The sequence below is a fragment of the Dipodomys merriami genome, unplaced genomic scaffold, assembly GCF_024711535.1.
Source record: "Dipodomys merriami isolate MVZ:Mamm:240054 unplaced genomic scaffold, mDipMer1.0.p SCAF_1, whole genome shotgun sequence".
Classification (NCBI taxonomy): domain Eukaryota; kingdom Metazoa; phylum Chordata; class Mammalia; order Rodentia; family Heteromyidae; genus Dipodomys; species Dipodomys merriami.
Window position 1 is genome coordinate 128704368 of NW_027202270.1, and position 26307 is coordinate 128730674.

Here is a 26307-nt window from a genome sequence, read left to right on the forward strand (position 1 = left end):
AAGAAAATTTAAAAATCTTTGTGCTTAATATAGTCTATCATGTTTTGATGGTATTTGGTATTTTAACTTAGTTTTGAGTGAATGAACAAATGGTACTTTTCTTTTTTGACAGATGTTCAGTCATTACATATTCTTTTCCCTTTTTGTAATTTTCCTTGTAAAATTTTGGAATAGAATTGTAACTATGTATACAATGGAATTCTGTATATGCACATTCAGCCAGGTTTGTTGGGAAAACAGTGAAAGTGAGAATTAAGAACAATTTGAATAGTATAGATGATTGTACAGTTCTGTTCCTTCAGTTTATGCTATACAGTAAACCTCTATTCGTGACTTATTGCATATGGTTTGTACTTTTATATGCTCCAGGTGAAAGGGGGTTACATTTTGTGTGTTCATATGATCATGTGTTCAAGTCTAGTGTTTCAGATATGATGTGATATATGTGCAAATTTAATTGCTTACTGGCATAAATAAAGTACATGGCTTGAACCATGTGCAACATGTTCTAAGTAAATTAATAATCATTCTAAATTAATAAAACAAGATATTTCCAAAATTTGAATTCAAGCCAGGTGCCGGTGGCTCACACCTGTAATCCTAGCTACTCAAGAGGCTGAGATCTGAGGATCGCGGTTCAAAGCCAGCCCGGGCAGGAAAGTCCGTGAAACTCTTATCTCAAATAAACCACCAGAAAACTGGAAGTGGCGCTGTAGCTCAAGTGGTAGAGCAGTAGCCTTGAGCTGAAGAGCTGAGGGACCAGAGCTCAGGCCCAGAGTTCAAGCCCCACAACCAACTCAAAAAAAAAAGCAAATGGTTCCCAAAAAAGCAAAGGAAAAGTTGTGCTAATCTTCCTAGCCAAAAAGCACGTGCTATATGCTTGATTTAAATGATGATGTTGAAGTTTTCATGTGTGTCTTTCCACAGTCAGAATTTATTGACTAATAGTATATTTACAAGCTATATCAATTTCATTAACATTAATTTACCAAGTATTACTGATTTTGCTTGATAGCCCTAAACCTCTGGCAAGCAGGCTTTTTTGTTGTTGTTAATTATTAACTCTCAGAGATCACATATTATGTTTCACATTGATATATACAGTACAAAAAGCTGAGAAAGAGTTAAAGTTGTTTTCAGAGTTCAAACAGGTCTTGCTCAAAGCTAAAGCCTTGAGTTGATACAGATAAAAAGAGAGTCACTACTGGTGGTTAAATACACCAAACTAGATCAGGCCCTGCTGATTCCAAGCACTGAAGTCTCAAGCTTACTGGGTCTGAGTGGATGGGGTCAAAGGTATTGTACTGAGCTAAAGTCTGGGACAGATTCAGGAATTCAATGCCTGTCATCTATGATGCTTTTACCACCTGGTCAGTATGTGCCACCTTGCCACTGTGTTAAGCTTCCCTCCTTTTATATGATCCAGATGAGAGGGGATTACATTTGGTGTATTTAATAAGATTATGTGTTTAAGTTCAGTGTTTTAGATATGATTTGATATGTTTACAAATTTACTTGTTCACTGGCACAAATAAAGTATCAGTTTATATCTGGTGTGTACTATGCCTGTTGTTTACTTGTATAAACAAGATGTAAAGACAAGGTTGGAGACATGGATCAGTTGGTAGAGTGCTAGCCAATGTGCAAAAACCACAGCTACTGAGTTGAGGTCCCAGTTTTGGATAGAGAGAGAGAGAGAGAGAGAGAGAGAGAGAGAGAGAGAGAGAGAGAGAGAGAGAGAGAGAGAGAGAGAGGGAGGGAGGGAGGGAGGGAGGGAGGGAGGGAGGGAGAGGAAAGTCATTATTTTGGCACTTATACTCAAAATAGAGTAGCTTAGGTCAAAACTGTTCCTTTACAAAATGGAGTAAGTTAAAGTTAGACCCAGCTGTAATCTGTTCTATATAACGTAGAGTAATCGAGAGCAGGCCCAGATAGTCTCCTTAATTAGGGATATAGTTCCCATTATTCTGAGTGTCCTTTAGAAGCTTCTGGATCATTTTAATTTTGTCTATACTAAGTAAATTTCTTTTCTCCCTTCCTTCCTTCCTTCCTTCCTTCCTTCCTTCCTTCCTTCCTTCCTTCCTTCCTTCCTTCCTTCCTTCCTCCTTCCTTCCTTCCCTCTCTCTCTCTCTCTCTCTCTCTCTCTCTCTCTCTCTCTCTCTCTCTCTCTCTTTCTCTCTCTCTTTCTTTCTTTTCTTTCTTTCTTTCTTGTCGGTTATGGGGCTTGAACTCTGGGTCTGGGCACTGTCCCTTAGCTCTTCAGCTCAAGGCTAGAGCTCTACCACTTGAGCCACAGCACCACTTCCAGTTTTCTGAGTAGTTTATTGGAGATAAAAGTTTCACGGATGTTCCTGCCTGGGCTGGCTTTGAACTGTGATCCTCAGATCTCAGCTTCTTGAGCAGCTAGGATTACAGGTGTAAGCCACCAGCACCCAGCTAAGTAAATTTCTTTATAGTAATTTTTTTTTTTTTTTTGTCGGTCATGGGGCTTGAACTCTGGGCCTGGGCTCTGTCCCTCAGCTCTTCAGCTCAAGGCGAGCGCTCTACCACTTGAGCTACAGCGCCACTTCCAGTTTTCTAGTGGTTTATTGGAGATAGGAGTCTCACGGTCTTTCCTGCCCGGGCTGGCTTTGAACCGTGATTCTCAGATCTCAGCCTCCTGAGTAGCTAGGATTACAGGCGTGAGCCACTGGCGCCCAGCTTATAGTAATTTTTTATACATAACTTTTGTAGTAAAACTCAGACTTAAACTTTGCAACTTTTTCTTCTTTTTCATTAAATGTGTCATAATTACAGGAATTTATGTGTTTATGTGCTTCTATCTTTATTCTCAATTCCACAAAAGACCTTAAGTGACTTACTTTCCATCTTACTAAAAGTCTTAATGGTTGATTTATAGAAAAAGATGTATATATTTATCTGTGTATCTGTCTGTTATCTATCTTCAAACATATTGTTTCATGTTGTGTATTTTTGAGAAACATACAATGTAATGCAGGCTCTTAAGAGCACAGATATAAGGAAATTTTGCTACCTACTGACTGTGTGATTTGGACAAATTACTTATCTTCACCTCTTTACTTGCACTCTTCTTTCTGTGAAATAAAGGTTAAAAATAGAATCTACCTGATAGAACTCTTGTGGAGATTTCTTGAGTAGTACACAAAGGGCCTAGAAAAATTCCTGGTATACAGGCAGTATTCGTTGAGTTTCAGTAATTATTGTTCATGAAAAGAACCATATATACTATATTCTTCTGCAGTGTATTCAGCCCCCACCATAATGTTTGTGAAATTCATACATGTTGATGGTTATATCTTTGGCTCATTTATTTTTACTGGCAGGTAGTAACCTAATGTGTATTTTTTTTTCTGTCAATGGATATTCTTGGTGTTATGGGTTTGTTGTTATTTTACACAGCATGATTGTATACTCCTTGTGTAAATGTATAAGAGTTTCTATAGGATATGTACCTGGAAATGAAATTAATATTTATAAGGTTATATACATCTTAAACTTCCCTAGTTAGTGCTGAACTAATTTCCAAAATTAATTGTCTCAACTTGTCTTCCTATGAATGTATGATGATGCTCTTTGTACTTTGATTTGCATTTTCCAAGGTACTAATGCACTTCATTTCCTGTGCTTATTATTTCTGTACTTTTATAAAATGTGTGTATGTTTTGCTTACCTTTTGTTTTGGTCAGTCATGGGGCTTGAACTTGGGCCTGGGCACTGTCCCTGAGCTCTTTTGCTCAAGACTAGGTCTCTACCACTTTGAGCCATAGTGCCACTTCTGGTTTTCTGGTTAAGTGGAGATAAGGGTCTCATGAACATTCCTGCCACGGCTGGCTTTGAACTATAATCTTCAGATCTCAGCCTCCTGACTAGCTAGGATGACAGGCATGATTTACTAGTGCCCAGCCTATTTTCTATTAATATTCTATTTAAACCAATATTCAAGTTGCTTATTGTTTTGTTTTTGTGGTTTTTTTTTTTTTTAGAAATTCCTTAAAATGAGAATACCGTGTTAGTCCCCATCTTGCTGCTACAACAAAATATTTAAGCAACTAGGGAAAAGAAGAATTTATTGAGCTGTGGTGATACAAAACATTATGATGGGGAGGAGTGTGGCAGAGCAAAGCTACTCCCCTCACAGTGGGGAGCCAGGAGAAGAAATGAGTTCAGTTATGAACTCATCAAGAGACTAGTCCAATAATGAAGTTACATCCAGTCACTTCTCAACATCACCAGCTGGGGACTGAGTCTTCAGCAACATGATCCTTTTGAGGGGAAACTATCTCATATAATTTCAACCTGTTTTCAACCTGTTTTCTTTCATTCTCAGGTGGATGATCTTTCACATGCAAATTAGGAGAAATTCCATTAGACTAGTGTCTCTTGTTTGGAGTGTATAATGATTAGCTCCCAGAATCCTTAAACTGTACTTGTTTTGTTAGTGGTACTAAGGTTTGAACTCAGTCTTCTGCTTGCTAGGCTGGTGCTCTACCACGTGAGCCACACCCACACCATGTCAGCCATACTTCTATAAGATTTAGACTTTTACAGTTTTCCAAGTAATCTATCCTAATGTAAATAACCAAGGTAAAAATATATATAGTCTTGTATCATTATAGAGTTACTGAACAATGCCTCTTAAGAAAGCTTTTATTTTGCCGGGCTCTGGTGGCTCACGCCTGTAATCCTAGCTACTCAGGAGGCTGAGATCTGAGGATCGCGGTTCAAAGCCAGCCCGGGCAGGAGAGACCGTGAGACTCCTATCTCCAATAAACCACCAGAAAACCGGAAGTGGCGCTGTAGCTCAAGTGGTAGAGCGCTCGCCTTGAGCTGAAGAGCTGAGGGACAGCGCCCAGGCCCAGAGTTCAAGCCCCATGACCGACAAAAAAAAAAAAAAAAAAGAAAGCTTTTATTTTAACAGAAATAGTCCAAATTTGGAATCTAAAGCTCACTAATATATCACATTGAAATTCTGCAATTTGTTTGTTTCTTTTTTTGAGACAAGCTTGCAACTTATGATCCTACTGCTTTATCCTCATGATAAACACTTGGCTCCATTGATACACATTATACCTTCTGTGCCATTAATTCTTGGTCTTTTTAGTTTTGATATTTTTTTCATCAGATGAGTCTTTATCATGTGTAGCTTATCTGTATGAAATATATTGTTTTTTATTTTCTATTAGAGAATTTGTGTTTGTTTAGGGGCATGAGTAATAGTATATGTTACATGACTAAACTTGTTAGAGAAGATTTTCGGAATTAACCTCCTTAGTTGATGAGTATAACAAAGGCAGTGAAACTGGAAGAAAATTTAGAAAGCTGTATTTTTTTTTTCAACCTTTATTTTGCTACCCTGATTATCCGTCATAGAAAGTACTTTGGAACTGATTCTATTATCAGTCACATCTCTTTAGTGTAGGCACATTGCAGTCATTATATACATACGTAGTTATCAGGGTTCAAGAAATTTGTTGTCGGGGCTGAGAAGGTGGCTCAGTGGTAGAGCGCTTGCCTTGCATGCATGAGGCCCTGGGTTCGATTCCTCAGCACCACATAAGCAGAAAAAAAAAAGCTGGAAGTGGCGCCGTGGCTCAAGTGGTAGAGTGCTAGCCTTGAGCTGAAGAGCTGAGGGACAGCGCCCATGCCCAAAGTTCAGGCCCCACTACTGGACCAAAAAAAAAGAAATTTGTTGTCAAGCATAAGTTAATTACCATTGAAAATACTTAAAATATTGCTGTTTTTTTTTCCTTTTTTCTTTTGCCAGTCCTGACCCTTGAACTAAGGGCCTGGGCGCTGTCCCTGAGCTGCTTTTGCTCAAAGCTGGCACTCTACCACTTGAGCCACAGTGCCACTTCCGGCTTTTTACTGTGTATGTGGTACTGAGGAATTGAACCCAGGGCTTCATGCATGCTAGGCAAGCATTCTACCACTAAGCCACATTCCCAGCCCATAGCTGATTTTTAAATTACTGTGATTATTGACACAACTTTTTACTTGAAATGGTTGTGTATGAAAGGGAAACAACAAAGATATGTATCAAAATTTCATACTTGACTGTGTTAAAAAACAGAAACTGATGTGAGTTTTTAATCTAGCATTCAGGAGACTCTTCATCTTGAACCTAACCTGGAAGTCCTAGAAGTGCGTCAAACTTAACAAGGGTAAAAGTGAAGATAAATCTCCTTAATTCCTGCATTAATACTGTGGAATGTACTGCACTTTTCTTCCATTTACATGATAGAACTGATATGGAAGCAAGAATCAGGGGCACACATACCTGGTTTTCCTAGGATTACCTATGACAGCAGCAGATCCTAAGGTTTATTCCTGACATATCTCCATAATTCTTCCTTACCCAGCCGATCAATTGTTACTGGATTCCTCTCTTAAGAGGAAAGTCATCAGGCTATATATATGACTTTATACTCAGTAACTCATTGGGTTTCATTTGTATTACTCTCTTGTCTTTATTTTGCACACTAATACCCTTTTGTTCTTTAAACATTAGGCAAGTTTACTTCCTCAGTGCTTGCATTATTTACTTTTTCATCCTACTATTTTAGCTAACTTTTTTACCTCCTTCAGTTAATCCTTTGCTTATGTCACTTTTTTAGAAATAGCTGGACACCGGTGGCTCATGCCTGTAATCCTGCTACCAAGGAGGCTGAGATCTGAAGATCACGATTCAAAGCCTGCTCAGGCAGGAAAGTCCATGAGATTCTTTTTTTTTTTTTTTTTTTTTTGTCGGTCGTGGGGCTTGAACTCTGGGCCTGGGCGCTGTCCCTCAGCTCTTCAGCTCAAGGCGAGCGCTCTACCACTTGAGCTACAGCGCCACTTCCGGTTTTCTGGTGGTTTATTGGAGATAGGAGTCTCACGGTCTCTCCTGCCCGGGCTGGCTTTGAACCACGATCCTCAGATCCCAGCCTCCTGAGTAGCTAGGATTACAGGCGAGAGCCACCAGCGCCCGGCTTCCATGAGATTCTTATCTCCAATAAACTACCAGAAAACTGGAAGTAGTGTTGTAGCTCAAGTGGTAGAGCACTTGCCTTGAGTTGAAGAGCTCAGGGACAGCACTCAGGCCCAGAGTTCAAGCCCCACAACCCACAAAAAATAAAAATAAAATAATAAATAAAATAAATAAATAAATAAAATTTTCTTTTCTTCAAGTACTTGTACAAAGGAGTTGCCATTCAACAGAGCAGTTTAGGAATACAGTGCCTGTGGATCAATGCACCCCTTTTAACATTCGTTTTTTTTTGGAATTCTTTTTTTTTTTTTTTCTTTTTGCTTATGTGGTGCTGAGGAATTGAACCCAGGCCCTCATGCATGAAAGGCAAGCGCTCTACCACTGAGCCAACTTCCCAGCCCACGGTGGAAATCTTAGCATGACATCGAACATAACTTGAGAATCATTAATATCTAATGCTCTGCAAAAATACTCAAACTGAGTACTAGAAGTGACAAGATATTTAACCCTCAAATTGGTTGATATTTGTAGTCTATCAGTGCCATACTGGTACAATGGTAAATTTACAACAATAAATCACTTCCCAGAGAGTTAATAAATTTTGTTAGATCCATTTAAACATAGTTGGTGTCTTCCTTAAGGGAAGTTGTCAAGTGGTTCCTTTGTCAATAGGAAGTTGGACTACTAGGACATTAATGTCTCTTCCAAAATTGATGATCCTCTACTCTTGGGTGTGTAGACTTTTCCTACTTGGTTATTATCTTCTGCTGTGTTGCAGGTCTATGCTGTCTTTATTTTTTTTCAAATTTACAGTATACAATATTAATAGCAGGAACTGTGTTATGATACAAATTAAACAAATAAACTTGCGTTTACAAATAAGGAAATCAAAATTGTTCTAGGAATTGATGAGAGCAGTAATAGATGTCAGTAAAAAATTAGTGGGAGTCATATGAAAGGAACTAACCGCAGCCAATTAAGGAAGATCCCTTGTCAGAAACAAGATGATACAAGAGGTTAACACGAGGTGACTCTAAAAATGAGTACTCTTTAACCAGAGACAAACAGAGAAAGGTCTTTCTTTCTGAAAGGCAGATGGAGAAACATATACAGAGGCACTGAAAGAGGACATGCTTTGTTGGAGGACTGCAAGTAGTTTAGTGTAGGTGCAGTTTAGCATGTAAATGGAGACAGATAAGGCAGATGAAAAAAACTTGTTTGCTGTGGTAAGCTATTTGGACTTTATTTTGAAGGTGATGTAAAGCAATTGAGACTTTTATTTATTTGTTTGTTTGTTTGTTTTACCAGTCCTGGGTCTTGAACTCTGTGCTTGGGCTCTGTCCCTGAGATTTTGTGCTCAAGGCTAGTGCTCTGCTACTTGAGCTACGGTTCCACTTCTGGCTTTTTGTGGTTAATTTGAAATATTTTTTTATTTTTGCCAGTCATGATGCCTGAACTCTGGGCCTGGGTGCTGTCCCTCAGCTCTTCAGCTCAAGGCTAGCGCTCTACCACTTGAGCCACAGCGCCACTTCTGGTTTTTTTCTTTTTGCTTATGTGGTGCTGAGAAATCGAACCCAGGGCCTCATGCATGCAAGGCAAGCACTCTACCACTGAGCCACCTTCCCAGCCCCTATTTGAAATATTTTTTAAGATAACTTTTGTGGTTAATTTCCTGCACCAGCTGGCTCTGAACTATGATCCTCAGATCTCAGAATCCTGAGTAGTTAGGATTACAGGCGTGAGCCATTGACTCCTAGCCAATTGAGGATTTTAAGTAGAGTAGTTTGGAGATCACCTCTATGTTCTAGAAGCTCTCTGACAGTAATTAGGAAAATATATTGGAATAGAGCTCCGTTGGAAGCAAAAACACCAACTAATAGAGTTTACAGTAATTTAAACAAAAACATGTTAATATAAGTAGGAGTTCACCAAGGTAGCACATGGCTATTAATCCCATAGCCACACTACTAAGGAGCTTCTATTCATAAGAAGGATTGAGACTTCAAGACCAGCCTGGGCAAAAGCAAGACCCTGCCTAAAAAGAAAGAAATACTAGGAATGCGTTCAAAAGATTTAATAAGGGCTTAAAATCAGTAGTTTTGTAGGCTAGAGAAAGAGTGAATGAAGGGATTTGTTCAGGGATCTGACTTGACTAAATGAGTAGTTGTCTTTGCCAAGAGGAAAAATGAAGACAGGAACTGTCAAAGCTTTTTGCTGAGACTGCCTGTTTGAGCAAGGACATGGGTGCTTTTTGTTTTCTTGTATTTGTGAATTTTTTTTTATATTATTAGAGATGCTGAGATTTGAGCTTAGTGCCTCACACATGCTAAGCCAGTGCTCCATTACGGAGCTACATTCTCCACCGCATGTATATTTTTAAAATGTGATTTGAGAGTATAGCAGGATATATTTGCAAGAAATGTTATGGAATTATTTTGGGAACTCTTTTAGGTTAAGTTATATTCTTATTTAGGTAGTTTAGAAATGTGAGTGATTTGCTTAAATTCAATTTTTAGAAAACCCAATAATTCTTGCATTCATCTGTCTTGGGTTTTTTGCCTAAGTGGTGTGGTAAGATTGGCTTGTCTATGTAAATTAGCTAATTTGGTAATAGTTCTGCTATAGTACTAAGCATTTTTAAATAACAAAATGATTTTTCTTAGCATTCAGACTTTCTCAGATCCTTCATTCTTCATTGATGTTATGTAAGAATTAACACTCTTGACAGAGATGATTCCTTTTTATAACTTTGTCACATTATTTTTGAGTTAAGATCACTTTGAAGCTAGTTGAAGTTAAGTTCTCCCATGTTCCTTAATTTTGAAAAAAATGCAGAATTTGTTTTACATTTTGCACTTTTGCTTTATAAAATGATACTTTATCAAGTTTATTCATTACTACTTGAATGTTTCGTTAATTCTGATCAGTTAGGTCTTATTTCTCTGTAGTTTTGTGATTTCTTTTATATGCTAGTACCGAGACTTGATCTCACAATCTTGACTTCTTGCTTGGCTTTTACACTTGTATCTGGTACTCCACCACTTGAATCATGGCTCCAGTTCTGGCTTTTTTCTGGTTAGTTGAAGATAAGAGTTTCCTGGACTTTCCTGTCTGAGCTGGCTTCAAACCAAGATCCTCAGATCTCAGCTAATATTATAGACATGACCCACCAGTGGCACCTAGTTTTGCTGTACTGTAAATGTGGCATCTTACAGTAACAAAACACATAGCTGACACGTAGAGTTAATTATGAGAATTAAACCTTTGACTTTCTTTAGATTATCACTATTTTTGCTGGTTGTAAGGCTTGCACTCAGGGCTAGGTGTTGTTCCTGAGCAATTTTGTTCAAGGCAAGTGTTCTGCTACTTGAGCCAAACTTCTCATTAGGTTATTATAATGGGTATAAAAGTATGTATAAAATTAAATTATTTCATACTGCTTACAAGAAATACAATTTCTTTGCTTTTTCTTTTTTTTTTTTAAATTTCTTGGGTCCGGTCATGGGGCCTGAACTCTGGGCCTGGGCACTGTCCCTCAGCTCTTCAGCTCAAGTCTAGTGCTCTACCACTTGAGCTACAGCACCACTTCCGGCTTTTTTCTTTTTGCTTATATGGTGCTGAGGAATCGAACCCAGAGCCTCATGCATGCAAGGCAAGTGCTCTACCACTGAGCCACCTTCCCAGCCCCCAAGAAATACAATTTCTTTAGATTACTTTAGTACTAGTACAACTTTTCCTTCCTTGAGTATGTTTAAATTTTTCTTTATAAAACATCTTCTTTTCCCCCCAGCCCTGGAGCTCAAACTGTGGGCTTAGGTGCTGTCCTTGAGCTCCTTTTTGCTCAAGGCTTGCACTCTACCACTTGAGCCTCAGGACCAGTTTCAGCTTTTTCTGTGATTAATTGGAGATAAAGTCTCATGTACTTTCCTGCACAGGTTGGCTTTGAACTGCCATCCTTAGATCTCGGCCTGCTGCAGAGTAGATAGGATTACAGGAATAAGCCACCTGCACCTGGCATAAAATACCATTTTTATATAAAGATAGTCTCTACTTTTCACAATATCTTCTAATTGTAAGCTAAAATTCCAATGTTTCGGAATTTTTTTCCTACTAATATATAAAAGTATTTAGAATGTTTCACAAATTGTTAAGTCTGTATGTAACATGTCATATATTCCATTTTCAGAAGCCATAACTTCTAATTAGAGACATTAGTTGTTTATGTTTTTACTAAATCAAAATCTTAAATATATAAGAAGATAACAACTTTAAAAGTACTTCTTTTTCTGTATCTACAGGTTATAAAAATTAAAATGAACAAACTACGGCAAAGTTTTCGAAGAAAGAAAGATGTTTATGTTCCAGAAGCCAGTCGTCCACATCAGTGGCAGACAGATGAAGAAGGGGTTCGCACGGGAAAATGTAGCTTCCCAGTTAAGGTAAAAGTGGTTGTTTCTATAAATTTCTATGTGGAAAAGAACTGACAGCCTATTGTTTGTGACATTCTATTAATTAGAATAACTGAAGAGAGTCATCCAAAAAAATAAAGATTTTTCGGATTCTGCTTCATTGATAGAATTAAATGATAAAAATATATTGCAATTAGCAATTTTTTTACTTTTTATATTTAAGTAAGTTATACTATATGTTTGAGAATCAGTACAAATGAGATAATTTCTGATTAAAATACAAATCCTGAAATAATATAAGGATTCTGAATTATCAAGAATCAAAATCACGCACACACAAAGAAAAAGAAAAAATTAAATATTTATTTAGCTGGTTGTGGCTCATACCTGTGATCCTACTCAGGTGGCTGAGATCTAAGGATCATGGTTCAAAGCCAGCCTGGGCAGAAAAGTGTGTGAAATTCTTAGTCTCAACCTAAAAAATAATAATAATAAAATAAAAAATTCTGGGCTGGGAAGGTGGCTCAGTGGTAGAGTGCTTGCCTTGCATGCATGAGGCCCTGGGTTCGATTCCTCAGCACCACATAAGCAAAAAGAAAAAGCCAGAAGTGGCACTGTGGCTCAAGTGGTAGAGTGCTAGTCTTGAGCTGAAGAGCTGAGGGTCAGCGCCCAGGCCCAGAGTTCAGGTCCCACTACCGGACCCCCCCCCCCAAAAAAAAAAAAGTTCACCCCCATGGGATATGTTTATTAAATGGTAGAGCATACGGAATGGGAATCTCGAACTCGAACCCAGGGCCTCATGCATGCAAGGCAAATGCTCTACCACTGAGCCACCTTCCCGGCCCCTTTAATTTCTTTAGATAATATAGTTTTGAAGTCTGGTCTTTTTTTTTTTTTTTTTTTTTTTTTTTTTTGTCGTCTATTGGCTTGAATTCAGGGCCTGGGTACTATCCCTGAGTTCCTTTGCTCAAGGCTAGCATTCTACCATTTTGAGCCACAGCTCCACTTCTGGTTTTCTGGTGGTAAATTGGAGATAAGAGTGTCATGGACTTTCTTGCCCAGATTAGCTTTGAACTGAGATCTTTAGATCTCAGTCTTCTGAGTAGCTAGGGTTACAGGCATGAGCCACCAGTACCTGGCTTATCTAGTTTTAATTTACATACTTTTATCATTATTCTTTACAATGAAGAGAAAGGATGGTTTAACCTGCAATCTTCTTCATCTTTCCTTTGACTCTAGTTCACTCTATTTTTAGTTTATTTTTGATTTCCTGTAACTATAAATTTCTTGTCCTATTAATGTTACATGTTATATGTCCTATTAATGTTATATAGTTAAACTTATTTCACCCATGTTTTTCTTTTTTAGCATTATAGAAGTCAAAAACATTTATATTTGATTCTATAGCCATCAATCTCTTATGTCTTGAGTTTTTGTAAAAGTTTCATTATTGTGGCTTGTAAAATAAGGAATGTGCTACATTTTCTTCTCTATGAGAACAGCAGTTCACTGACGTATTTGGCAGATATTTTCTGATTCTGCCAGACAGTGTTCTAGGCCCTGAGGATATAACAAACAATACAGACACAATCCCTGCACAGTATTTATGTCTTAGTGAGTGTTAGGGAGTGAAGAAATAAATATACAAACTATATGATATGTCAGAAAGAAATTAGGTAAGAGGGGGACATATTGGGGTACAATTTTTAAAAACATGGTTAGGTAAGCTTTCACTCATGAAAAGCCCTCACTGCATAAAATCCCAAAGTAATAGAGAAAATAAACATTTCAGGTATCTGAGGAAGCAGAGTGTAGACAGAGAGAGAAGCAAGTGTAAATGCTTTTCTCCAAAAGAATGCCTGGTATTTAAAAGCATACCAAGAAAGCCAGTGTACTAGAGCCATGGCTTCAAGTCGGCATAAGATCAGAGAAGTAGAAGGTACCAAACCAATAGTACTTTAAATACTTTAAACACTTGCATTTTTTTACTACAAAACTAACACTTATTATACACTATATGTTTTAAATTAAATGTAGTGCCATACATATGCTCAATTAACTATATATAAAGAAGAAATAAATTTTTAGTAAAGTTGTATGCAGCATGTAAATATTTATAAAGTAAAGCATAATCTCTCTAAATACAACAGTTACATTTGTACAGAAACTACTGTGTGTGTGTGTTTGTAGGTGTATATATGTGTATATATAAATACATATATATATGAATTAGGATCTAATCTAAAATAATTAGTAAGCAGATGTCTGTCATTCATGGTCCCTCACCCATTATCTGTAATTTTCCCAGTCATTGTTACCACAGACAATTCCTAAACATCCACTGGAAAACGATGTATAGAGCCTTGTACATAAATCACTACTTAAGGATTATGTTTTTTTAGAGTCTCATGGTACAACCCAAGTTGGCCTTGGAACTAGTGATCCTCCTGCCTCACCCTCCCAAGTGCTAGGATTACAGGTATATAATACCAGCCTTATTTTAATGATGTTGACTTGTATTTAAAGTGAAATGAGACCATTTTTGCCTATTTTGGACAGTGCAGCAGCATTATATGATATATTTTTAAAGAATCAATATTGTATAAATGACCATACTACCAAAAGTGATATACAAATTCAGAACAATCACAATCAAAATCCCAATGACGTTCTTTACCAAGATAGACAAAACAATCCAAAAATTCATACAGAACAACAAAAGACCTAGAATAGCCAAAGCAATTCTAGGCCAAAAAAAGCAATGCAGATAGTATCACAATACCAGACCTCAAACTCTACTGTAGAGCTATATTAACAAAAACAGCTTGGTATTGGCACAAAAATAGATCCAAAGACCAATGGAACAGATTAGAAGACCCACAAATAAAACCATACACTTCCAGTTATCTGATATTTGATAATGGAGCCAAAGACATACAAAATAGGAAAAAAAAATAGCCTCTTCAATAATTGGTGTTGGGAAAACTGGGTATCCATATGCAGAAAACAAAAAGTAGATTCCTGTTTTTCACAATGTATTAATAGCAATCCAAAGTGGATCAAAGACCTCAACATCAGACCAGAAACTTTGAAACTACTGAAATAGAGAGTAGGAGTAACATTACAACTTATAGGCATAGGTAGAAACTTCTTGAATAGATTCTTAGGGGCACAACAGATAAGGGAGGAGACTTCACATGTGGGATTACAACAAAATAAAAACTTTCTACAGGTTAAGGCAATATTTACTAAACTAGAAAGACAGCCAACAGATTGGAAGAAGATCTTTAACAGCAATATATCAAAGTCCTAATATACAATATATACAAGGAACTCAAGAAACAAACTCCTCCCAAATGTAATAAGCCAATCACTAAATGGGCAAGGGAACTAAGAAGAGACTTCTCAGAAGAAGAGGTAAGAATGACAAAGAAACACATGAGGAAATGCTCATCATCCCTGGCCAAATGCAAATCAAAACAACTCTTGAGATTCTATTTCACCCTAATAAGATTGGCCAACATTGTGAATTGGAACAACAACAATGTTGGTGGAGATGTGGGGGAAAAGGAACCCTACTGCACTGTTGGTGGGAATGTAAACAATTACAACCATTCTGGATAGCAGTCTGGAGGTTCCTCAAAAGACTAAACATAGACCTTTCCCTACAACCCAGCCATACCACTCCTGGGCATCTATCTTGAACAAAATGCCAGGATATGATAAGGACACCATGTTCAATGATGCACTATTTACAATAACCAAGATATGCAAACAGTCCAGATGCCCCACAACAGATGAGTGGTCAAAAAATTTGTTACTTATATACAATAGAATTTTACACAGCCATTAGAAAGAATAAAATAATGTCATTTTCAGGGAAATGGATGGAACTAGAACAAATTATATTAAGTGAAGTAAGCCAAGCTCAGAGAGACAAAAAGCACATGTTCTCTCTGTTATATGGAAATGATATCTAAAATACACTAGAATATGATAAATTATAAAGGATTCTAGATACTCACCCACAGTGTGACCAAAAGAGGATACTGTTAATTAATAGAGAAACACAAAGGTACGATGCTTATGTGCCTCTTCATAGTAACATAAAATAATATCCAAACGAACTCCAAGATACGGAAACTAGAAAAAAAAAACCTCTCTTTTTTTTCTCTTAATCTTCTTTTATGTATTTTTTTGATGGTTCTGTTTTCTTTTCCTTATGTAATATGTATTCAAGTGTATATCTTCAAGAGGGTTAGTAGGAGGGTACAGAACTTGAGGAGAAAATGGTGAAAAACTATAGCAGTGAAACTCACTAGACACTGATGAAAGTGAACTATGCAACTGGTGTGTGGGAGAGACTGAAGGAACAGAAGATTCTATAGGAAAGGAATATACTCATTACCTGACTCATGTAATTGTAATCCCTCCGTATATCAACTCTATAATAACAATAAAGCAAGTTAATTAAAAATTAAAAAAGAATCACCCTACCTTTACTTATAGAAGTTCAAGAATGAACGCAGAGATTCCTTATGAGAATGTTGCAGAAGTACATATGAAATATGGATGGTGGCTTACATCAGGATGATGGGATGAGTGAGCTGATAGGATTTATTGATGTATTAGGCTTGTGAAACTTACAAAGAGAAAGATAAGTCAAGAGTGGTACCAGGGATTTTTACTTGATTAGAAGAATATAGTATATTATTAGTATATAAGCATTAGAATATTAGTATTAGAGAATATTAGTATTAGAGAATGAACATTAGAGTTATTAAAGTATTAGTATATGAATAGAGTAGCATATTATTTGGGGGAGATTATTAATAGAAGATTAAATTTGTAAATGGGGGGGTGATAATAAGCCTTCAATTTTGATGCCATTGTAAATTATGTTAATTTTTTTACTTTCTTATTGTTGAAGTCCAATTGACTTTTGTATGTTGAAATTATATCTAGTAGCTTTGCTAAACTCAGTTGTTAATTCTAGTAATTTATTTGAATGTTGTTTTAGATTTTTATTAATATATAATCTATAAATAACAGTTGCATTTCTTTCACTACAGTCCTTACATTTTAAATTTCTTTTTCTTGCCCCATTATTGGTAGAATTTTTTATTTGTTGGTCATGGGGCTTGAACTCAGCACCTGGACACTGTCTCTGAGCTCTTTTGCTCAAGACTAACTAGTACCCTATCTTTGAGCCACAGCACCACTTCTAGTTTTCTGGTGGTTAATTGGAAATAAGAGTCTCATGGACTTTTCTGCCTATGCTGTCTTTGAACCATGGTCCTCAAATCTCACCCTTGTGAGTAGCTAGATTATAGACATAAGCCACCAGTACCTTGCTAACTTAGTAGAATTCTTGATAACAAATATTCTGATCTTGCCTAATTCTCAGTCTTACCATAGTTTCTCTAATTAAGCAAGTTATCTATGCTTTATGAATAAATATTTTATATTTTAAAATTATGAATAGAAACTTAATTTTATCACCCTCCCCTTTTTTTGGTCCTGGAGCTTGAACTCAGGGCCTGGCTGCTGTCCCTGAGCTTATTTTGCTCAAGACTGGTACTCTACCACTTGAGCCACAACTTCACTTCTGGCTTTTTGATGGCTCATTGGAGCTAATAGTTTCATGGATTTTTCTGCCCAGGCTGGATTCAAACTATGGTCTTCAGATCGCAGCCTCTTGAGTAGCTAGGATTATAGGTATGTGTTGTCCAGAATCCAGCTTTTTTTTTTTGCTGGTCATGGGGCTTGAATTCTGGGCCTGGGCACTGTCCCTCAGCTCTTCAGCTCAAAGATAACACTCCACCACTTGAGCCACAGTGCCACTTCCAGCTTTTTCTGCTTATGTGGTGCTGAGAAATCGAACCCAGGGCTTCATGCATGCAAGGCAAGCACTCTACCACTGAGCCATCCTCCCAGCCCCATCCAGCTAATTTTTATCAGTCTTTTTTGTAACTCGTTTATTATTTTTAATTAATTTTAAGTCATAAGCCTGACTTAAGCAGTCAACTAGCCTTATAATCCTGAAGTCTAACTTGATTAATGCCCATAATAATTAACTTCAATTTGTTGCATATATTACTAAGTTCTGTTTGCTAACATGTTGCTCAGAAATTTCATACCCATGATTTTTGAACTCTGGGCCTGGGCACTGGCCCTCAGCTCTTCAGCTCAAGGCTAGCACTCTACCACTTGAGCCACAGTGCCACTTCCGGATTTTTTTTTTTTTTTGGTTATGTGGTGCTGAGGAATCGAACCCAGGGCCTCAGGCATGCCAGGCAAGCGCTCTACCACTGAGCAACCTTCCCAGCCCCGAAGTTGTCTTTCTTATAGTAATTTTGTTAGGTTTTTATTACCAAGTAAGGCTGGATTGTAGGCTGAGCAAGGCTCTTGTCTCTTCTGATTTACTTGCATTTTTAGGGCATACTTTTCAGGTTTTCCTATAGAGAGCATGAAGTGGCCAATGGAGCCCATTTCTTTTATAATTCTGAAACTTTAATCTCTCCTCACTAAGATGAGAATCCCAAAAACTCATTTTAAGCAGTCCCTCTGCAGCCTGTACAGCTCTTTTGAATTAGTAATTTTAAAGGCTTTATCAGATTTACTTAGGTTTCCTTCCCTCTCCCCATCCCAATATGGACTGTTCCCAGAAGGTGCACAATGACTGATTATCCTTTGGGGGTAGCAGCAGCCATAGATGATCGTTGCCTGAGTTAATTAGTTAATTAAGGTTTGCAAAATGTTGATACTCTAAACATTCCATTTGGAAACCATCCTTTCTTCATTTGCCAGCTATAATTTCTATAAAGCTTATCTACTGTTTGATTAGCAGTGGTATGCTTTAATTAGGAAAGGTAAGGTAATTTCATTTGTGAGGGAAATATTGAGCTAAGAGGAAGATCTGACCTCACTTCAGCCATAAACATTACCAAAATGGATGACTCTCCCTATCTGACTACTTTTTTAAAAGAGAAATAACATTAAGTTGATATATGTAAGAGCAATAAACTATGGGCCATTAGTGTATCAAGAGAGTTACATATGTGCTTTAAGAGAAGTAATGTGAGGCAGTTGAAAGAAGATAGCTCTAGAGGGCGGAAGCCAGAGTCTGTTCCTGTCTCTGTCAATGACCTTGTCTAAATCACTTTTTTGATACCTAGTCACATTTGAAAAGTAAAATTTTTCATTCTCAATTTCTTGCCAGCTTAACTTGTTTGATTATATCTATCTGATTATATTTAATACATCTGTTTATATCATATGACTTGTTCAAATGGAATTCTCCAAATGCTTAAAAACTAGCAAATTTTAAGTTAACTACTTGGTTATAGAAAAAAAACAAATTTTGATACTATATTCTATACATACACATACTATATTTGTGCCAGATATAGCATAGGCTGCAGTGTAATGAAATACTGTATAATTCCTTATAAATTACATGAGTGTTATGTTACTTTCCATTAATGCTGGAGCTACGATTGTGTATTCTTACTTGAGACCTCCACATTTCTCTCATGGATAACATTACCAAAGTGGGGGCAGGGAATCTATTTTATGAATTTTTTTCAAGGAGAAAAATGATTTAATTCATCAAGAATGGAATTCCACATAGTAGTTTTTTCTAAAGTACATTTTTGTGAATAAAAAGTCTCTTACTCAGGGAGTTTGGAAAGGCATACAGACAAAAGAAGTCCCAGTGTCAAATATTTTAGCCATTAAAGCATAAGTCAGCTGCAATTCTTTAGTGAAGTAGTGTCTCAGAGAAGAAAAGAGACCTTTTAATAATGCTTATTTCAATGGGCATGTTTTTCTTATAGTCTAGTGAACTGCAAGGATATTTTTTGGGGAGGGGTCCGGTTGTGGGGCTTGAGCTCTGGGCCTGGGTGCTGTCCCTCAGCTCTTCAGCTCAAGGCTAGTGCTCTACCACTTGAGCCACAGTGTCCCTTCCTGAAAGGATGATTTCTGTCTTAACATTTCTAAAACAGATAATGCATCTATGGGTCAGTCCATACATAAAATATTTGTGTTCTCTGCTTTCTACTCCTACTTACTTTTTTGTTGTTGTTGGCATGAGTAGTCATATATGACCAATTAACTTGATTTAAGATGAATAATGGGATGAAAACAATTGGAAAATTTTAGAAATTCAGTTCCTTAGAACATAAAGGTAACTCAGATCATAAAAGCCTAGTTTCTTATTTTGTTACTAATATAAAATGACAACAGACTAAGTATCTTGGAGGTAGTAATAAAAGGAAAAAGGAAAGACAAGTGTATGTGTATACATACATACGTACATGTTAGCATGATTATATGTATGTGTGTATTGTAGATAAGAAAATGAGGAAGTGGCGCTGTGGCTCAAGCAGTAGAACACTCGCCTTGAACTGAAGAGTGCAGGGACAGTGCCCAAGCCGAGTTCAAGCCCCACAACAGACCAAAAAAAAAAAAAAAAGAAAAGAAAAGAAAATGAGAAGAGACAACCACAGATCCAAATAGTTACATGAGTGCTTTGTAATTTATGCTGATAATTTTAAATTTTAATTATGAATTAGGAAAATACAGATTACTAAAATTGACTGAAGTAGAAAGAGAAAAGAGGTGTAGGCCCAAGCAATTGGAAAAAAATGAAGAGAAAGCTGTTTTTAAAAATTAAGAACTGGCTGGGTGCTGTTGGCTCACGCCTATAATCCTAGCTACTCAGAAGGCTGAGATCCTCGGATTGGTTCAAAGCCAACCCGAGCAGGAAAGTCTGTGACACTCTTATCTCCAATAAACCACCCAGAAAATTGGAAGTGCTGCTGTGGCTCAAGTGGTAGAGTGCTAGCCTTGAGCTGAAGAGCTCAGGGACAGCGCCCAGGCCCAGAGTTAGCTATAGGCAGATGATAATATAAAATAATAGTCTATGAAATGAGGCTGGGAAGGTGGCTCAGAGGTAGAGTGCTTGCCTTGCATGCATAAAGTTGGAAGGGGCACTGTGGCACAAGTGGTAGAGCGCTAGCCTTGAGCTGAAGAGTTGAAGGACAGCGCCCAGGCCCAGAGTTCAGGCCCCAATACCGACAAAAAAATTAAAAAGCCCATAAAATGAACTCCCCAAAAAAGGAAACAAGAGAAACTCTAGTTTTCTGGGTTTTTTGTTTTTTGTTTTTGTTTTTGTTTTTGTTTTTTTTTACTGTGAAAATACTGTACAGAGGGGTTACAATTACATGAGCAAGGTAATGAGTACATTTCTTATCAAGCATCGCTGCCTCCTCCTTTGTTTCCCCTTACCATACCTTCCCATCTCCCTCCACACACACCCCTGATCCTCCCTCCCCTGTTTTTGTTTCTTTGTGGGTTGTGGGGCTTGAACTCTGGGCCTGGGGCTGTCCCTGAGCTCTTCAGCTCAAGGCCAGCACTCTAACTCTTGAGTCACAGTGCCACTTCCAGTTTTCTAGTGGTTTATTGGAGATAAGAGTCTCATGGTCTTTCTTTTTTTTGGTTGGGGGAGGAGAAGGGGGGTCCGGTCGTGGGGCCTGAACTCTGGGCCTGGGCACTGTCCCTCAGCTCTTCAGTTCAAGGCCAGCACTCTACCACTTGAGCCACAGCGCCACTTGCAGCTTTTTTCTTTTTGCTTATGTGGTGCTTAGGAATGGAACCCAGGGCCTCATGCATGCAAGGCAAGCGCTCTACCACTGAGCCACCTTCCCAGCCCCATCTCATGGTCTTTCTTGCGCGGGCTGGCTTTGAACCGTGATCCTCAGATCTCAGCCTCCCGAGTAGCTAGGATTACAGGCGTGAGCCACCAGCATAGTTTTCTGTTTTTGTTCTCTTTTCCTTTTATATTGTTTGTTACTTTGTTTGTATTTGGGAGGGTAAGAGAAGGCACATAAAAAGTGAAACAAGGATGAACAAATACAGCAGTGATACCAGACACTATGTAGAAAATGAACTGGATATCTTATGGGTGGGGATGGGAGGGAAAGATTGGGAGAGAGACCTGGAAGGGGGAAAATGGTTCAAAAAGAATTATACTGATGGTACTTGATTCATGTAACTATAACTACACACACACACAGACACACACACATAAAATAAGTGTAAAAAACCCAAGTCATTAACTTCATGAATACCATTATTTTATTCTATTTCTCTACTATTCAGAATTTGGAAATAAAGGGAAAAAAATCAAGTACTTGAAAATAGTATGAAATCAAAAACAAGCTTAGGCAAAACAAACAAATGCTCAAGACATATTGCTAAAATAGCAATCAATAGAATTCTATGGTAAGAGGGTCTTGTGGATGCTTAAAATTACTTAGTTTATACACTATTATTTGGACTTACTTTAGAAAATAAAAAAATTCAGAAAGGAAAAAAAAGACTTGGTATAGATGATTTCACAAGCCACTTTTTGTGCTGGAACTAGGACTGGAACTCAGGACCTTGCCCTCTTGTTTAGCTTTTTTTTTTTTTTTTTAAATTCTGTGCTGGTACTTTACCAGTTAAATCACACCTCTAGTTCCAGATTTTTGCTGGTTAATTGGAAATAAAATTCTCTCCGATTTAGGGGCTGGGAAGGTGGCTCAGTGGTAGAGTGCTTGCTTTGCATGCATGAGGCCCTGGGTTTGGTTCTTCAGCACCACATAAACAGAAAAAGCCAGAAGTAGCACTGTGGCTCAAGTGGTAGAGTGTTAGCCTTGAGCTGAAGAGCTGAGGCACAGTGCCCAGGCCCAGAGTTCAGGCCCCACAACCAACAACAACAACAACAACAACAAAAAGTCTCTCAGATTTGTCTGACCAGGCTGGTTATGAACTGTGATCCTTAGATCTTAGCCTCCTGAATAGCTAGGATTACAAACATGAGCCACCAGTGCTTGGCTCTTAAACTACTTTTTTTGTGTCTTCCAAAGGATAATTCTTATACTACATAATTATAGTTAAGTATGCAGAAAAGGTGGATCTTTTCATATTTTAATAGCATTAACAAAATCCCAATATGATAACCAAACAAAGTTAGCTCCAAAACAAGAAGAAAGCCATAGACCAATTATGAATATACATGAAAACTAGGCACAGAAATAGTAAAAATGGGGTCTAAAGATATACAAACTAAATCCGGGCACTGGGGGTCATGCCTGTAATCCTAGCTACTCAGGAGGCTGAACTCTGAGGATTGTGGTTCAAAGCCAGCCCCAGCAGGAAAGTCCGTGAGAGTCTTATCTCCAGTTAACCACCAGAAATCCAGAAGTGGTGCTGTGGCCCAAGTGGTAGAGCACTTGCCTTGAGCTGAAGAGCTTAGGGATAGCACCCAGGCCAGAGTTCAAGCCCCATGACAGACAAACACACACACACACACACACAACACACACACACACACCTCCTATAGGCTTTAACTCAGCAATTTACAAATGGTTCGTTAAGAAATTTGATGTAATTTGAGGCCAACTTAGGCTACATTAATGAGACCCTGTCTCAAAAAAGAACTTTTCTGCATCAAAGGATATTACCAAAAATAATATAAAACTATAAACTAGTGGAACATCACTTACCATGTAAGAATTTAATATCCAGAATATATAAGAACAACCCAACAATTTAAAGATATACAACCCAATGAAAAAATGCACTGAGTTCAAGCTCCACACTGACAAAAAAAAAAATGCACAAAATGCCAGGCATTGGTGGTTTACACTTGCAATCCTAGCAACTAAGGAGAATGAGATCTGAGACCCTCTGTTCAAAGTCAGCCCAGGCTTTTATGCTTTAGATCCAGTTAATTCAGAAAACACTTAGGGGTCACCATGCACTTTTTAATTTTAATAACTTTTTTTCCCCTTGTCTCCCCATTCACAATACAGACTAGGCACAGGCCTGGGCTGAGGTGTATATGGGGTAGGTTTACTCTGCCTCCTCTTTCTATAGTCAGTGTAAGAACGCAGCCTGTGGTAAGCACCCAGAGGCCTTTTTTTTTTTTTGTCTTGGAGCCTGAACTGTGGGCCTGGGTGCTGTCCCTCAGCTCTTGAGCTCAAGGCTAGTACTCTACCTCTTGAGCCACTGTGTCACTTCCAGCTTTTTCTGCTTATGTGGCACTGAGGAGTTGAACCCAGGGCCTCATGCATTCAAGACAAGCACTCTACCACTGGGCCACCTTCCCAGCCATCCTTTTAATAACTTTCTGAAATAATTATTCTAAATCTCATTCATGTGAAGATATTGAGGATAAGTAAAATAATAATAATAAAGTATAAAATACCAATGAATAGGGCTGGGAAGGTGGCTCAGTGGTAGAGTACTTGCTTTGCATGCATGAGGCCCTGGGTTTGATTCCTCAGCACCACATAAGCAAAAAGAAAAAAGCCAGAAGTGGTACTGTGGCTCAAGTGGTAGAGCGCTAGCGTTGAGCTAAAGAGCTGAGGGGCAGCGCCCAGCCCCAGAGTTCAGGCCCCACGACTGGACCAAAAAAACAAAAAACCACCAATGAAATAATATATAAATTAAATAAATAAAAAAATATATAATAATTTTCCTACATTGGCCTGGAGTTTCACCAGGACAAGAATAGCATATAGTCACTACTCAACAAATGTAGCAATGGGGGCTGGGAAGGTGGCTTAGTGGTAGAGCGCTTGCCTTGCATGCATGAGGCCCTGGGTTTGATTCCTCAGCACCACATAAGCAAAAAGAAAAAAGCCAGAAGTGGTACTGTGGCTCAAGTGGTAGAGCACTAGCCTTGAGTGGAAGAGCTGAGGGACAGCGCCCAGGCCCAGAGTTCAAGCCCCACGACTAGACCCCCTCCCCCCCCCAAAAAAAAAATGTAGCAATGCATTAACCTTTTTCTTTTTCTACAGTACCTTGGCCATGTGGAAGTTGATGAATCAAGAGGAATGCACATCTGTGAAGATGCTGTAAAAAGACTGAAAGCTGTATGTATATGATGGTTGTCAGTATTGATCTGTAGCCTATCAATATTTTCCTTCAAAGTTGTATTCAGTAAATTTTAGTTTTCCTCTATCCAGTGAAGAGCTGTTTTTATTGAGGCAAGAGATATAGGCTCATCAGGCAGGCACAGGGACTGACTCGCATTTATAATCCTATTTACTTGGGAGAATGAGATCAGGAGATCACATTTCAGGGCCAGCCTGGACAAAAAGTTAGCAAGACCTCATCACAACAGAAAAATAATGCTGGGCATGGTGGCATGTGCCTGTTATCCAAGCTAAAGTGAGAATCATCTATAGTATCAAAATCTAACCCAGCCCAGGTCCAAAGCAACACCCTGTCTCAAAAATAACCATTGCAAGAAGGGTTGGAGGCATGGCTCAAGTGTTAGAGTGCCTGCCTAGCAAGCTCAAGGCCCTATGTTCAAACCACAGTACCACAAAAAGGATATGGGCTTACAAAAAAAAGAACATCTCTAGCTTCTTTAATTTAGGCCATACATTATCCAAAATGTAGTCTTGATTTACCATGATCCATATAATCTAAGTGGTGCAATTTGATAGAAGAATAATATTCTAAAACCAGGATAAAATTGTTACAGTTAACATCTTTACCTAACTGTGATAACTGTTATTTTCAGTTTGAATTATTGATTTTTAAATATATTATAAGAAACAGCTTTCTAGGAAAAAGTAGAAAATATCTGTAGAGATACCTGTGTTAATCCCTAAGATTTACTTTGCGGGGCGGGAGTGGCCCTTAATGATTTCTCATTATCATCTTGGCTCCTAGTTCCAAGTTTTCTCTCTATACTTCTCTTAAGCAGTCTGTTTCAATAAACTAGTACACTTGAAATAGCCCTTTTCTAGAATCAGTAATGTTTCTTTGGTCTGTTATATCTTGAAACACATCCCATGTACATGTCTGTGTATTTTGTAAAAGGAGAGAATGGGTCACAGTTCACAAGGGTCCAGATTAGAGTGCTGATTTCAGTAGGTCTGAGGAATGTTCCCACAGACTCTGAAATAACTCTTGACAAGTTTCTTCTCTCCAATGTGTAGCTTTTCCCCACTTTGCTGTGAAGGCTTCAGCATTACTTCTGCATGCCCTTACCAAAGCAGCATTAAGTTTGTGTTGCTTTGGGTTTGCTGGTATGGTGGGCTGCTGCTACAAGTTTGACTACTAATGAGTGCTTTTTGTTTGTTTTTCAATTTGCTAAGTAACTATAGCTTTTCTGCTTGTTAGTATAGTTCACATTACATTACCTCTATAATTCCTCAATGTATAATATATGAAATTTTCAAACATTGCAGAGAGGTTTAACTTTAGAGTAAATGCCTTAACCTGTTGTAGAAAAGAAAGGAGAAAAATAACTGGTTGTAGAATGCCTAGAACAATCACAACCCAAAGTGTACACAGGTACACTTGTCTTCATATATACATATATATATGTATATATATATACATATATATATGTATACTTTTGCTTCTGATTTAAATTCTTAAATGATTGAAGCCCTTCCCAGTTTTTCTGTCTTCCCAATTCATCAATATTAAGAGGACATATATCCAACGCACTTAGGAACATGAAAACTATAATTTTATAGATTTGATATATCTGAACATATTCCCCAATTAAATGCAGATAGATAATTTAATTTTCCATTTTTTGCCAAACTAATTTCAAAGAAAAATAGAGGTTCAGTTTCTTCTCTTGAAAAATAATTTTGGCTCCTCTAAAAGACAAATGATTCTAGCCAAGAACATTTGAAAATAATATAATTACTTTCCCTACTTAAAAATATTTTACAACACTATATTAGTAGTAACTGCAAACAGAAAAACCAGTAAACGGACTCAGTAAGCCTGAAACAAACTGTAATTATTAAATTTTAAAACTAGATGTTCTAAAACTATATGTATAATGAACCTTTAGGAAATCGTTTAGTTCTGATTCTGGCATCACAT

At 37.8% G+C, this 26307-nt stretch overlaps 1 protein-coding gene and 1 non-coding gene across 12 annotated transcripts in view; one reads left to right on the forward strand and one right to left on the reverse strand.

Annotated features, from left to right (window-relative positions):
• The window catches only part of Numb (NUMB endocytic adaptor protein), a 127830-nt gene that overhangs the window by 59261 nt on the left and 42262 nt on the right, over positions 1 to 26307 (forward strand). For all 11 annotated transcript variants that reach the window (XM_070030712.1, XM_070030694.1, XM_070030777.1 and 8 more), the window contains 2 exons: positions 11287 to 11427; positions 24249 to 24323. In XM_070030712.1, coding sequence (XP_069886813.1) covers positions 11302 to 11427; positions 24249 to 24323 — 201 coding nt within the window. In that variant the 5' untranslated portion in view covers positions 11287 to 11301. The remainder of the gene's footprint in view (positions 1 to 11286; positions 11428 to 24248; positions 24324 to 26307) is intronic.
• Positions 23234 to 23362, reverse strand: LOC138835209 (small nucleolar RNA SNORA51). The gene has a single exon (XR_011374512.1). It is a non-coding gene; the product is annotated as a small nucleolar RNA SNORA51 (small nucleolar RNA).